Raw genomic sequence first — 16,456 nt, 5'->3', positions numbered from 1 at the left:
TGCGTGTAACATCATCATCACATAAAATATCCATTTGATAAAAACCTTCAACTAGGTTGTACTGACCAAGATATGGATACTTTAAACTCAATTTTAAATTACACTGATACGAACTAATGTTCATTAAATTATACACGACACTTTTAATCTCATTGTAAGTGGTACCAAACCTAATAAACATCATTTTTTTTGGATCGATAGAGTAATTGATATTACTACCATCTCGAATAACTACTCCACCCCAAAAAAATTTGACGTTGACGTGGCCTTCCATCTCCCTGCGTTGAAGACAACATTAACAGTTAGGAAACCAAAATCAAGATTGTACATGTAAACAAACATACATGTAATGCTGACATAACTTATAATTGTAGTATGAACAATATTATTTTCCTAAAGATTTAGGAACTTAGAATTGCAGTATGTTTTGAATACATGCAATGTTGGAGGACACATATAAATAGGAATAGAAGCTGTAGGCTAGAGATAGCTAAACATTTTGAGAATTCAGATATGAATGCATTATTGATAGAATCCAATGGAGATTTCCGATAGGATATTTGTCAAAGAGAAATCTACTATTTATGTCCCACTTGAAAGATATGAAAGAGAAGATAAGATTCTTGAAATTTACAACAAAAGCAAATGTTGTATTATGTTGTTTATGTTTTTTTTTAATTTTATTTGAGTCCGTGATTAATAATTATGTTTTGCAAAATTACTTGGCATAAGTAATTGTCTTACTCATCATCAGATAAAAAACAATCAAAAACATAATCAGGACCTATAGCGAAATGATGATACATCATTGTAGTGTGGTGGTCGCCGTCTTCAACATACTCCTGACTTCTTCGTTATAGGTCTTTACGGTTTAAGCGCATCCTCATACGCTTCTCTTCCTCTCTAGCACGAAATAATGCTAATTCCAGCTGATGAGGCGTTTCTCGCTGCATGTGTATGGCGCGTTATTTTGGTATTCGCACTCCTTCCTGGACACATTGTCCCATACAACTGTTGAGACACCCAACACGCCATTTTCATTCCCTCTGTATCGTGATTATTGAATTTCCTGCGTAACGTTCATTTGGATCCATTGAGTACCTAAAATTGTCATCACAAAACCATTTCCTACCAATTGCTTGGTTAATATCACCAGGGGTATAACTCATTATGTTGTTGTTGGTATATCGTGGAATTTAAATATCACAAGGGGTATAACACACTCTATTTATAACATAAAAGTAGGTGCAAAGATACAACTATTTACGCTTTCCAGTAATGAGATGCAGTGGTGCATAACTTTATGTCATGTCAAATACGGATTCACTGTTTCTTTTACAGGCTATCCATCATACCTTATCTTCTTGCTACAGTAAACATCACTGATGAAAGTAATGCAGCCAAGCATTTGACTATTCATGACACTTTCAAATTGCTAATAATTCATCATTCATGTGCTGCAGTGTATTTCTTACAGTGACTAGTCACTTCTAAATAATTGATGTTGAATGCATGTGACTTCAGATAGGAATACGGAATGAAAATGAATGACTAGAAAATCAGGATTTTTCTATATAACCTATTAATCAAGATGTGAAACAAATTATAACTATGAATAGCATGTCTTCTAACATAAATCGCAACTGGTTGCTCATAGAAAGAGATGATGATTACCGTAGTCTTAGAGTTATTGATGCTAAAGAGTACTTTGTTGGTGTACGTCGCGAATGGGCTTATCGACGTGAAGAATCTGACTGGTTGAGAGATGTCCTGCTTTCTATGGGTCTAAGAGTTCCAACTCGACATTCTATTGACATATATTCTCAAGCGGGGGATAGTCCAACTTGGGCAGGATTTAGGAAGAAAGTTATTAGGGCCGTGACAAGTATTAGAAAAGAAAATAACCGAATGTTGTTGCGTAGGAGTCGTCAATACATATATGAACTGGCGTGAGATTCTGTCCGCAACATTGGGAGAGAGCTTACAGAAGATGAGCAACACAGACTATTACAAAATAAGAACTACCTTTCCGACGATTATATGTCCGATGATTGACACAGTTTTTATTATGTATCGAACGAGGCACAGTTTTTCAACTGTGTTATATTATGTACCTTATTTTATGTGATGGAATTGTGTTTCAAGTTAAGTATTCATTTTCAGCAAATTATATTTTTATCAATTTCATATTAAGCCTCAAAATAGCCCTCTACCACATTTTGACACTTCGAATATTACCTTATTAGTTCCAACTAACCTAATATATGTTTTAAATGAAATATAGATTTTAATAACTATATTATTAATAAAAAAATTAAATTATATATTACTAAGTAACATATTTTACTAAGTAATATTACATAATTTTTTTAACTTAGTAATATTATAAATACAAAGTAATTTAGATTTTAATAACTATATTATTAATAAAAAAATTTAATAAAATTATGTAATATTACTTAGTAACATGTTATTACTAAGTAAAATATTTTACTTAGTAATATTACATAATTTTTTTAACTTAGTAATTATATAAATACAAAGTAATTTAGATTTTAATAACTAAATTATTAATAAAAAAAATTAATAAAATTATGTAATATTACTTAGTAACATATTATTACTAAGTAAAATATTTTACTAAGTAATATTACATAATTTTTTTAACTTAGTAATATTATAAATACAAAGTAATTTAGATTTTAATAACTAAATTATTAATAAAAAAAATTAATAAAATTATGTAATATTACTTAGTAACATATTATTAATAAGTAAAATATTTTACCAAGTAATATTATATAATTTTTTTAACTTAGTAATAATATAAATACAAAGTAATTTAGATTTTAATAACTAAATTATTAATAAAAATTTAATAAAATTATGTAATATTACTTAGTAACATATTAATAATAAGTAAAATATTTTATCAAGTAATATTATATAAATTTTTTAACTTAGTAATAACAGAAATACAAAGTATTAGGAGAAGAGTTATGAGCGGATAAAAAACAAGAAGAAAAAATAAGGGAAAAGGAAAGAGAAAAAGAAAGACAAGGAAAAAAGAAGGGAAAAGGAAAGAGAAAAAGAAGGGAAAAAAGAATCGCCGGCGGAAGAATCCCAGGCCAACCGGCGTTCTGGGGCAGGGTGAAGGAAGAGAATTGCTGCCTCTCTCCCCGCAGCAACAGGCGTTCCGCGCTCTCTCTCTGCATTACTGTTAATTGATTGATGTTTATTGATGTTAATTAATTAGCCATCTGTTATTTACTGTTAATCTAATTAGCCATACTTTACATTTCAAATTTTCTGTGCGGCGGGTGTTGATTTAATTTATTGGTTTAAATTTATTGGGGTTGATTTTTTAAGAGTTGATTTGTTAAGGTGAAAATGAATTCTCTTAGTAAAAAAGGTGTGATAAATTTGAATGTGATTTGTCTACCTACATAATTCAGTTAATTATGCCCAGATGTTTACTGTTATAGTTTCTTTCGTGATAATTATACATAATTAATTTATTCGAGCACAGATAATTATTTATTAAAATTAAAATATTATATTAATTTAAATATGAATAATTATAGAAATTATGATATAATAAATATAAAAATGCATTAAATTTGACGTTGTACTGTAGTATTAATTAAGAAGGTAGAATGTGTAACTCAAATTAGGTGAATTCTCTTAGTTAAAAAGGTGTGATCTTTTAATTGATCTGAGTGTTTCTATATTATACATAATTAATTTATTCGAGTACAGATAATTATTTATTAAAATTAAAATATTATATTAATTTAAATATGAATAATTATAGAAATTATGATATAATAAATATAAAAATACATCAAATTTGACGTTGTACTGTAGTATTAATTAAGAAGGTAGAATGTGTAACTCAAATTAGGTGAATTCTCTTAGTTAAAAAGGTGTGATCTTTTAATTGATCTGAGTGTTTCTATATTATACATAATTAATTTATTCGAGTACAGATTATTATTTATTAAAATATTATATTAATTTAAATATGAATAATTATAGAAACTATGATATAATAAATATAAAAATGCATCAAATTTGACGTTGTACTGTAGTATTAATTAAGAAGGTAGAATGTGTAACTCAAATTAGGTGAATTCTCTTAGTTAAAAAGGTGTGATCTTTTAATTGATCTGAGTGTTTCTATATTATACATAATTAATTTATTCGAGTACAGATAATTATTTATTAAAATTAAAATATTATATTAATTTAAATATGAATAATTATAGAAATTATGATATAATAAATATAAAAATGCATCAAATTTGACGTTGTACTGTAGTATTAATTAAGAAGGTAGAATGTGTAACTCAAATTAGGTGAATTCTCTTTGTTAAGAAGGTGTGATCTTTTAATTGATCTGAGTATTTCTATATTATACATAATTGTATCTACGATTGTCTAAGTAAGGTTTATATTAATTTCGGATGACTTTAAAAGTAAAGTTAGTTACTTTTTCCCGGGATTTTGTATTAATATGGCTATTTGAAACGGATACTGAGAAAAAATTGGATACATGTCTTTGTAACAAAATTACACTAGATAGATTTCGAAATTAGTTTGTAATTAATAATGATCTGCTTATATTAATTGCTATCACCAAAATAATTAGTTCGTACATTCATTGGATGACATGCTTTTTATACTGAGTTTGTTGGATGGCTTTTTGGATTGGGAAAGTGATAATATAGCGGAAATGCTGCCCGTTTTTTTCTAAGATTTTACAATGCCTTTCACTTATGAGTGCACCTTCTCCCATTTTTTACTTGACATGGGTGGAGTGGTGCTACACCGATAGGGTCACTAGACAGTTTGACTACTTGCAGCAGGTCCCTACCAACTCTCCGCTCCGAGGCCATGATTCTTTCCATAGGGGTCAGAGAGGATGGCCTTTGCAGTTCGATAGGGTGCGTGAGCTGTGGGACTCACGCCACAGTGCGGTGCTTCAGCCACCAGCTTACAGGCACACTCGGAGACCTATGTGCGCAGTTCAGTATCCTCAGTGGTTCGATAGAGTCACAAGGCGTTTCATGATCAACCCTAGGATGTGTAGGGACCAACAAGGCTTCCAGGGGTCGCAGGGATACCTACCCGTGGCTGTAAGATTTATATTCTTAAGTCAAGTACCTTCATTTTTTTCCTTATATGAGTTTATGTTCACACTTTTACATGTTGTCAATGCAGGCTGAGGGCTTGTCCGCTGCCTACCACCAGATTCGGGGTTCGGGCGTGGCTGAGGATGATGCTACTGTGGATGAGGCACTTCAGGGTTTACATGGCACATTAGATGTTATAGGATTCACTTCTCTTTCACAGAGGCCCCCGCATCCACCTCCTGCTACCCCACGTACTAGCGGTGCTCATGCACGTAGGTCACGTACCGCTTCTCTTCATGTTCCAGTAGCTCCTTTGGATGGTTGGGAGCCTTGGCCTCGCCCATCAGTTGGTGAGGGTTTTTCTCTATACACCTCGTCTGCATCAGGTTGGGAGCAAAGTTCCCCGGGACATACTGAGCCTACCTGGGACCACTACGTTCAGGGAGAGGGATCCTCTCATATATCTACTTGGGGTCATAGTTCCCAAGTCTATGATGTTGCGGGCTCCTCGTGGGGGCAGATATCTCAGAGCCATGCTACTGCTATATCTACTTTTGGCCACAGTACTCAGAACCCTTATTTCGGCACATCTACTATAGGCCACAGTTCTGAGAGCCCTTATGCTGTTCCTAGTGCTTGGGCTGCTGGATCCACTTGGGGTCATTCTACTCAGAGTGATTATGGTCATGTGGTTCAGGCTTTTCCACAGCCTACCTGCAGTTTTCCACCCGAGACTAGTGATTCGAGATTTTCTTTTCAAACCCCGGCTAGGGGGTTCGACCCTTGGTTGGTACATGACACCTCCGCACAGAGCTTCGAGCAGGGGCGTCAGATGCATACACCCTATCAGATGCAGGAGGAAGATATGGGGGATGACAGTGATGAGCAGGATGACGCTAGTGAGGAAGCCGATACTCCTGTGCATGTCAGGCAGCAGCCCCGTAGAGCAGTAAAAGGGAAAGGGAGGCTATGCCACACCGGCGGGAGGTTCTGTGGCTGATCAGCACTGTTGCTCATCTTCCCAGCTTTCTCGTCTTTATTTATGCCATGTTTTCAGTTTGTATGCAGTTTAGACTTTACTTTATTAGTTATGGTCACTTTCGGACTTGTTGTATTTTATTATGTCACGATCACTCATTTTCGTTCCTGGTATTAGTATTCACAATGCTTTCTAAACTAGCTCCAAATGGTGCACACTTAAAAAAATTTAAAACTTGATCCAAATGAAAATAATGTTACAAGGGAACCATTGGAAAAATAAAATGATACATCAATGATAACGGGAAATATGATATTGCAACACATTGCCAACATGAGACAATAAACTCCATACTTATCTACTCGCATTTTCATTTGTTCTAACAACTGTAAAGCTACTTCGAATGACAGTAATAGACTATACAACCCACTGATAAAAGTAATTCAAACACGCAATGGACTATTAAGGACAATCTTATTTTCCTTTCAATCTTTATTCACGCTCTACAGTTGTTACATAATGACATTTCATTTTTCTTACTTTCACTACAACGAGTAGTCATTTCAAAATAATTGAAGATAATAGCATGTGAAAATATGACAACTCAAAGTCTTTATTAAAGGCTGATAAGATTTCAGTGGTTGTTGGATGATATATTAATATTATATTTGTCATTGAGTATACAGTAAGAATGCAAAATAACCTTTACGCTGTACCACTATAAGGCTCATTTTTCCCTATAAATACATCATACTTCATAACTTTAAATCATATGTTCCAAGTGTAGGCATCTTATTACACATAAAATGGATAAGGGCAAAGGGCATGCAACGCCTACAAATGTTAAGAGAGGTATGCGTCAACTAAGTTTAGCTGAATCCGTTGAACGTAGAAGGAAAAAGAAAGAATCCAAAATCGCGAAGAAATCGTATGGTAAGGTTAATCAGAAAATATTGGACGAAATAAAAGCTGATAAAATGAAGATTAAAAGGGTCTATAACGATATGTCCCAAACGGAGGAGGAACGTATCCGTCAGGTGGATGAGATTTACAAAAAATATGACATAATGGAAATCAACCTTATCGAACAAGACGATAACTTAATAGCAAGGTACGTTGTGGCTCATCAGCAACACCTAGAGATGGAGGCTGAGGATGAAGAGTCTGGTGAAGAGTCTGATGAATATGTTGTTAACCTTGCTGATTTTTAGCAAACAATGTCATTTCTTTGCCTCATTGTAATAGTTTGTTCCCTCAAATATCTTCTTCTTGTCCATTACTGCATTAAACACCCCATGTGCGAATCTCCTCGAAAATAAGATAAGTTGAAACAAGTATTGTGTGTTTTCAAAGGTAATGCACATGTAATAATTCAGAACTTTAGTCACGTGCAAATGTTTTAAATAATTTGAAAACTCAAACTATTAAATTCACCTTCATCATTATTGCCCCAGTTCAAAATTTAAAGTTTTACCAGTTCATTTTTTGGCCTATAAATATCTGTGGACCTATAAGTCATCATCTCAACTTCACCTCTCTCCACTTTAACATTCTCCACATTTTTAGATTCATACACTGAGGTCATGGACAAGGGCAAGGGACACGCAAGCTCGGAAATGCGTAACAACGGGGAAGTTAATTGGTATAAATGGACCGAATCTCAGGCACCTGCTGAATCTCACAGAGCAAAAATCAGTGAGGTCAAATAATTTATCCGAAGAATGCGAGCTATACGGGCTGCACAAGGATTCGCCGTCTGTGACAATGAACAGTTTATTGGGTACGGGGAAATGCACTTCGAGTTTATGAAATCATTGGTCCGGTACGAAGATAACATTAATAAGAATTTCAACGCTGGTAACATTTCAAAGGAAGAATATGATTATGAATTAAAAGAAATGTGTCGATACTACCACTTCATGGAAGACGAGCTTGAGATGAGGAAAAGGGAGGCCGAGGATGTAGTCGCAAGGTGTAGGAGTGAAAAGATACGTGAAGAGGAACAACAGTGGGATAAGAAATATGCTAAGTATATTGTCAAACTTGAGGATTTTTCTCAAGGCCAAGATGATGTTGGTATGGCTACAAACATCTGTTATAGCACTCACGGCCCCGACTCGTGGCCACCGCGTCAAACTCGGTCGAGTAGGCACGCATCAACCCACAAAAATGGGGAGGGAGGTCATAAGCATACCTCCCCTCACATTCAAAGGGATGAGGAAGAAAATTATGAGAAAGCTAACGAGATTGAAGATCAAGAATTTGATCATTACGTTGTTAATCTTGCGGATGACTAAAGAATTTGAGAGTTCTTTCATTATCCCTTTTTCAGTTGCAATGTACTTCCTACTTTATCATTTCATTATCCACTTTCTGTTACAACGTACTTTTAAATTCTTTATCCCTCATGACACCCTTTCTCGAGTTTCAAATTAAAAACTAAAATGTAACATATACAATTTTTTTGCCAATTACGCCCAAACATGCCCTCGCTTACAATTAAGCACTCGCCGCTCAATGCACCATTTTCGAAGCTACAAAAGTGTTAGTGATATTAGTTTTTAATAAAAAAAACTCCAAATGTTTATTTATTATTTAATCATACAGACTCCAAATGTTTTTACATACATACAAAATGGACCTAAACAAATTTCCGGTTATTTAAATATGTCGTGCACAAATTTGCCCTCCCATGACAATTACGCACTCGCCACTCAAGACACCATTTTCGAAGCTACAAAAGTGTGGGCCATATAAATTTTTAATTCAAAATTAAAATTTTCCCAAAATATAGGTTTACATTACAACACAACAAAAAAATTTGGATCCCAAAAAAACTACGGTTATTTACGTACGCACGTGCCAAAACATGCACTCACCTAAAAATTATACACTCACATTGCACTACACCCTTTTCGGAGTTAGAAAAATCTTATTTGTACGGTTTTTTATTTAAATTAAAAAATACACACATAAATTAGGTTTACATTACAAGCCAACAAAAAAAAATACTAAAAACATTTTCCATTTTTTTAATATGAGAGTCCAAAAATAGGCCATTATCTAATTTTATTTTGTTCAAAAACACTAACACAATTTCATCACGGGAAAAAAAGAAAAAAATAAATAAAATGACCCCAGAACGCCACTTGTTCTGGGTGTCAGTTGTAGAATCCCACAAATATAGGCGTTCTGTACCATAAATGGAATTTTTTGAACAGATGTACCAAAAAAATGACTTCTCCATTCTAATATACCAAAAAAGGGACGAAACCCCATACAACTGTGTGATTCCTTATGTCAACATTCGCATTCACATACTCTATCCGTTTCAACACATGAGTCTTGACATCCTATAAATAAAATTTAAATATACTAGCTTACGTTAGAATACTAATATAATATTAAGGATTCGAAAACCTTCAAATTTTAAAGTAATTATTTTTTAATATGGTATTAGAATTCAGGTCAGTAGACTATTCATGTTCGACTCCCTTATCATCCCCGATATTCTTATAATTTTGTGGTGAACCCGAAAGACAAATTAATGCAGGTGATGTCATGGTGTTTGATGCGGTGATGTTGCATCCAAGGGGAATACCTATGCATGCATGGCACAAAGCAGCTAGGCTAGCTTATAGTGGCACAAATCATAGATTCTCATATCTGCATACTTTTTAAGTGCTTGAAGCTCAGGGGGCAATGGTAATTAAAAGAGTTCTCTCACACATCCACACGGATGTACTCTTATATATGATGGAGTAAATTTGTTAGAAAGGTGAGCTTTGTAGTTGACCTTTTCCCCCCTGCAAAAATGTGTACATGTTAAAGCTAGGGAATCCTATCCCATGCATGATGCATCTGCCAGTAAAGGGGGGGGGGGGGGTGTAGTATTTTAATCAAAACGATTCTTTTTTCCTTGTTTAATGCATCTCTACTCATTTCATGCATTCATTTAGCTTTAAACTTTTTTATTTTCAACTCCTAGCTCCTCATGGTGATTTGTTTTGTTATAAAGCATATGTTACCTAAAAGAGAATATAAAGGAGAGGAGGAGACTACTCATTATGTCTTGATATTCCATTGCAAGGGGAGACTTGAAAGTTGAGAGAATATTTATGAATGTGGCAACTCAACATACAAGGAATTCCCATAGATAGATTGTTGCAGCAGTACTATTCCCAGTTGACTAAGATGAGTGATACAACTTTGCAAATATTAAGAGGAAGATGAGAAATATAATCCCCTTGTAAATAATGTATTCTTCTTGGAATCATGAGTTGTGAAGAAGAAACTTGACTCCACTTCAAGTGAATCCTCCATATCATATGCTTTTATATTTTACTAAAAAGGTGCCATTACTACTACTTTCTCACTGTTGTTTTCACAAATAGGGTGAGAAACGGATTTGTATGGCTAAAATGGAACAATATATTATAAAATAAAATATTATTGGGGGCATATTTTGGACCCCGTTTTTAACCGCTGGAGACTAATTTATTTATGGTGGCATTCAGAATCATTTCCAAATATATGGTCCATTGTTACAGAACCCATATATGCAAATTTAGCGTGTTTTTATATCTTCAATTAATCATCATAACATTTGTCGGTTTAATAAACTCTGACCACAGTTTTTAAGTAACGCCCAGGAACATAACTAAGGTGGAAGGACTCGAATTGAGTCTTTTCATAAACCTAGCTTCCTACATCATCTTAAGAACTAGCGGCTATAAATTTTTAATTTTGTGACAAATATTTCCACGTAATCTTAATTTTTTCAAAACTCCCCCTTAATTATATGTTCACGACGCAATCTTATATTATTCGATAATAATAAAATCGTATTCTTCACCAACGATAACATGCATCTTATTGTAATAAGATCAGTATTGTAAAAATCGGGAATCGGAGAATATCGATCGAGTTACCGATTTAAAATTTATTAAAAATCGGGGATTAATCTAAAGGATTAATCGGATGTATTATAATATTAAATTATATTTAATATATTGTTATAATTATATTAGTTATTTATTAAGCAATCTATATTTATTATATCATAATTTCTATAATTATTTATATTTAAATTAATTTAGTAATTTAATTTAAATAAATAATTATATATACTTCAATAAAAGAAATTCGTAAAAATTAATCAGATTTTAAAAATTAAATCAATTAAATAATTTGTTAGAGATGAATCAGATATTTATGGGGAATTTTTAGAACATAGATAAGCTGAGATTTTGTTCTAAAAAGCGGGAATCGGCATTATTCGTTATAGCTATCCTTTAGTGATTAATTGGATAATCGATGATTAATCGGATTGATTGATCAGAGCATTAATCGGATATATTTAATAAAATATAAAAATAATTAATTTATTAAACTAAATATATAAATTTAAGAAAAAAGTGCAGTGATTAATCAGATTATAAAATCAAATCAGCGTAGTATATTGAAATAATTAATCGGTAAAATCGGTTATTTTTAGAACACTGGGAAAAAAGTGAGATAGCCTGATATAATTGCTCCCAGAAAACAAGTGGAGCACTCTCATGAGTCCATTAGTATGACTTTAAAAAAGGCCCCAGCACTCCATTAATACAATGTTTGCATTGAATTTTCTTTTCCCCACCTTTTACTTCTCAACACCTTAAAGTCAAAAACCCCAACACACACACTCTCAGATCAGTCTCTCTCTCTGGTTCTTGTATTTACACCCCTCACTCAGCTTATTGTGCACACCCACCTACACTTTCCTAAAACACACACACTCAGCTTTCCCATTTACTTAAAAATGAGCAGCAAATGGAGAAAACTCAAGCTAGCACTTGGCTTCAACCTCTGTGTTTATGTTCCTCCCGGAGCTACTCATGACTCTCCTGAAAGATCTTTGCTTTCTCCCACCACCTGGACCTTTGGCTCTGCTCACTTATCTAAAAGCTTCAGCACTTCTTCGTCTAAGGTCTTCTTACTTCATTAACTTTTTATTATTGCTTCTGTGTGTGTTAAATCTTAACATATGATACTTGCATTACTGTTGAAAAGTTTAGTCTTTTTTTAAGCCCTTTAATTCTCCTTTTGCTTTTAATGTGTGTTTCTCACACTTGTAGTTTGTAATTCTACACTTAATTTATTCTGCTTGACTGACTTTTAAAAAGTTCAATCTTTTTAGACCCCTCTTTTCATTTACTTTTCTTCTTTGCATCTCTTTGTTTGTGTGTTACTAGTTCTAACAAGCAAAGATTAATGTTGGTGTCTTTGATTTTTTTGCCAAGAAATGTTATATGTATTATTAAGACAAACAAAATGGAACTGTGAAGGTTTTAATTGTATAAGAGAATAAGAGATGGTAAATTATTGACCTTTTCTATGATGTTTTCATACTTTTCTTGGAATTTATTAAATTGCTTGATGCCTTGTATTATCACACCGCCTAGTTTGAAGACTGTGTATCAATCTAGGCTTCTGCATATTTGCTTGTATCAGTTTTTTGTTTTTGAAAATGCTTGAACCGGAGAGCATGCTTTCTCCGGTTTCTTATTAACAATAACAGAGGGGTATGTGATAGGGATGGGCCGCCAATCAATTAATTATTCGATTTGCTTGTCTATATTGGATTCATACTAGTACATGTAGAACATGAAGTAAAATTATAATTATGTAGCTTGCTCTGTGGCCTTTGTTTTCTTGCAAGATCATAATTATAGCAGGATATATTTTTGAAACTATTTGGAAAAAAAATCATTTTACATTTATTGACTATAGTCATTATTAAGCTCTTGTCAGTTTGCCAACATAGTCAAAGGTGGACTACAGTCTGTTACTTTCTTTCCTTATCTTTGGTTCCTTGTGGAGAAAAGTAGTTCATGGGTGGACTGAACTCATTTGTTGACTATAAGTTTGAGTGTTCTGGTGCCTCCTCTGTGGCTAAATGTGTTATGAGTAATTTTTTCTTGTAGCCATTTTAGAATTTATTGTTTTACTTGCATCATTTCGACCTTCTACATGGACTGATAACACGAGTAAATATCTAAACATCTGCAATAACACAAGCTAGAAACCATTTGTCGGAATATATGTTGAAACTACCTTTTTTATCTTATTTGGATTAGCCAGTAGCAGATTAACCACAACAATCAATTAACCTTATGTATTCAAATTTAGTTAATCTCCTTAAATCAACTAATCTGACTATAAAATCCTGGAAAATCTTATCAAATATAAGATCCATATGATTTAGTGACAAAATAAAATTAACTTATGAGACACACTGTATATTGTTTACGGGTTCGAGTACTTTCGAACTGCAACTATTATGAAATGTTATGTATGGGAATGATACACAAGGATGGATTGAAATGGATACTTATGTCAAAACTCAAAAGTTATAATTTGTTTCACTGCTGTATGTGATTATCTGATTCTGTTCCTGCGTCATCTTTGTATACCATCTATTGTTGTTAGATTAGCTCTCTTTTGTACAATCAATAATCAATATAGCCTTCTACTAAAATTTGTTTTGTTCTTTGTATTTCCAGAAAACATGCTCCATATGTTTGGCTAATATGAAACTTGGGGATGGCAATGCTATTTTCACCGCAGAGTGTTCACATTCCTTTCATTTCCATTGTATTGCATCAAATGTAAAACATGGAAATCAACTCTGCCCAGTTTGTAGAGCAAAGTGGAAAGAGATTCCATGTCAAGGTCCTACCCTGGAACTTCCTTCTGGAAGGTCTAGAGTTGATCCTGCTGGCTGGCTGCACAACAATGGTATGATGACAGTTGTCCGTAGACTGCCTCGTCGTCCTAATTCTAATCGACATGACACACAAATATTGCAGTCTCCTGAGCCTGCTGTATTTGATGATGATGAGTCCTTAGATCATAAAACTGAGAGTATTGAGGAAATTTTAACAGTTAAAAATCATGCAGATACAGTGTCCTGCACAACAATAAATGTCGAAACATACCCAGAAGTTCCAGCAGTCCCCCAGTACAATGCTTCTAATAACTTCACCGTACTGATCCATTTGAAGGCTCCTGTTTCATTTTCAGGTCACAGTATTAATCAGTCTAATTTGTCCCCAATTTCTCAGACTCCTCGTGCTCCTGTTGACCTTGTCACTATCCTTGACATCAGTGGCAGCATGGCAGGTACTAAACTTGCATTGCTAAAGCGGGCCATGGGGTTTGTTATACAGAACCTTGGCCCAAATGATCGGTTGACAGTCATAGCCTTTTCATCAACAGCACGCCGCCTATTCCCCCTCAGTCGTATGTCTGAGACAGGAAGACAGCAGGCACTGCAGGCAGTTAACTCTTTAGTTGCAAATGGTGGAACGAATATTGCTGAGGGCTTGAGAAAGGGTGCAAAGGCGATGGAAGATCGAAGGGAAAAAAATGCAGTTTCCAGTATAATACTTCTTTCAGATGGACAGGATACATATACCATAAGTGGTTCTAGAGGCAGCCAAAGTGAACCTAATTATGAGTTGCTGCTTCCTACATCCATTCACGGAAAGGAGAGTCATGGTGTTAAAGTTCCAGTGCATGCTTTTGGGTTCGGCACAGATCACGATGCTTCACTGATGCACTCAATCTCTGAGACTTCAGGAGGGACCTTTTCTTTCATTGAAAAGGAAGGCACAATTCAGGATGCATTTGCTCAATGCATAGGGGGGCTTCTGAGTGTAGTTGTTAAAGAACTACATCTGACTATAGAGACTGTTGACTCTCGGATTAGTCTGGGATCTATAAAAACAGGTAGCTACCCAAACCACATGATGCCTAATGGAAAGACTGCTTATGTCGAAGTTGGTGATTTGTATGCGGATGAAGAAAGGGATTTTCTTGTTTCAGTGAATCTGCCCAAAGAGATTTTGAACAAAGAAACATCGATTCTGAAAGTAAGATCGAATTATATTAATCCGCTAACAAAGCAAACAGTAACACTGGATAGTGATATTGTTAAGATTATGAGACCTGAAATAGCTGGACAAGACATAGTGTCCATTGAAGTCGACAGGCAAAGGAACAGGCTGCAAGCAGCTGAGTCAATGGCTGAAGCTCGTGCTGCAGCTGAACAGGGTGACCTAGCTGGTGCAATTTCAATCCTTGAAAGTTGTCGTAACATGTTGTCGCAGACTGTATCAGCCAGGGCCCACGACCATCTATGTATTGCATTGGATGCGGAGCTCAAGGAGATGCAAGAGAGGATGGCAAGCAGACATGTATACGAGGCATCCGGTAGGGCATATATATTATCTGGACTAAGCTCGCACTCTTGGCAGAGAGCGACTTCAAGAGGTGATTCTGTAGACAGTTCAAGTCTTGTTCAAGCCTATCAAACACGGTCAATGACTGAGATGCTTAGTCGTTCTCAGGCCACATTGTTGGGGAGTCCATTAGCTTATAGGCTTCTTCAACCAAAGCCAAGGTGATGTCCGAAGTATCACACCTGTAAATTAGGCTTAAATGTTTGAAATACCTAAATTCTCGTTTTTTTTTGTTTTGGAGATAAATTGGAGGGGATAAGAGGAGCGGTTTTGGTGTCAGTAGTGTTCCTTTTAATAATTATTTAATGGAATAATACCCAGAAAATGAAATAAAGATACTAGGGGGAAGGGGTAAACAAAAAAGGAACATTAGGTCTTTCTACTACATTTTTGTTTTTCTGTATTATTGTGCTGTTGATGTAAAAATGGTAATGGTTTCCTTCTTGAGAACATATAAAAGCGTTTAACTGTAGTGATGACTATGTTAATATACGAATTATGTGCATTCTGATTCTCTTACCACTTATTTACCACGTTTATTCTGCATTTTGCTAGTATGTAAGTGAGAAGATGAATTATTACCCTTAGAGGGAGCACAATGGATGCCTCCCCTCTCTCGGTATGGTAGGAGTCCGGCGAGACTTTAACCCTCAGACCCCTTATCGGCAAAAAGAGAGAGGTCAGAGGTATACGATAGGTTAAGCCTTGATTAACTTAAAACCATTTGTATGCAACTGTGAGATCAGAAAGCAGTATCATCCTTATAATTCATAAAGGTTGATTGCCTTTACAGTAGTGATATTAAGTTGATCAAAAAGCTAGTAATTCAATTATTGCTCAAATTTGACTTATGGTAATGGTGGCCCTGGGTGTAAAGCTTCTTCCACTATAATGTTTGCTGGATACTTGTTGGTTCATTATTTCTCCTTATGTAACTGTTACAGATACTTCTTGCCCATCAAACCTGCAGTTTCAAGTAATATTTGTAGTACATTTACACACTAGAGTTTTAGGTCTCTGAGTAGCCCAAGTTCACCATAGTGTAACTGTTCATC

At 34.5% G+C, this 16,456-nt stretch overlaps 1 protein-coding gene across 1 annotated transcript; it reads left to right on the top strand.

Moving 5' to 3' along the window:
• The first annotated feature begins 11,756 nt into the window (after positions 1–11,756).
• Positions 11,757–15,915, top strand: LOC141707142 (E3 ubiquitin-protein ligase WAV3). Its single transcript, XM_074510157.1, has 2 exons — positions 11,757–12,085; positions 13,662–15,915. The coding sequence occupies exons 1-2, from the start codon at positions 11,918–11,920 to the stop codon at positions 15,564–15,566; spliced, it is 2,073 nt and encodes a 690-aa protein (XP_074366258.1). The 5' UTR covers positions 11,757–11,917; the 3' UTR covers positions 15,567–15,915.
• Positions 15,916–16,456: the final 541 nt, after the last annotated feature.

This window comes from Apium graveolens, chromosome 2, assembly GCF_009905375.1.
Source record: "Apium graveolens cultivar Ventura chromosome 2, ASM990537v1, whole genome shotgun sequence".
NCBI lineage: Eukaryota > Viridiplantae > Streptophyta > Magnoliopsida > Apiales > Apiaceae > Apium > Apium graveolens.
The sequence above is the reverse complement of the archived record's forward strand: the minus strand, read 5'-3'. Positions and strand labels throughout refer to the sequence as shown.

What these genes read in the sequence shown, in the direction of transcription:
- LOC141707142 (XM_074510157.1), top strand. Translation starts at nt 11,918, where the DNA reads ATGAGCAGCAAATGGAGAAAACTCAAGCTAGCACTTGGCTTCAACCTC. An exon ending in TCAGCACTTCTTCGTCTAAG is followed by an intron (nt 12,086 to 13,661) that starts GTCTTCTTACTT and finishes TTGTATTTCCAG; the next exon opens with AAAACATGCTCCATATGTTT.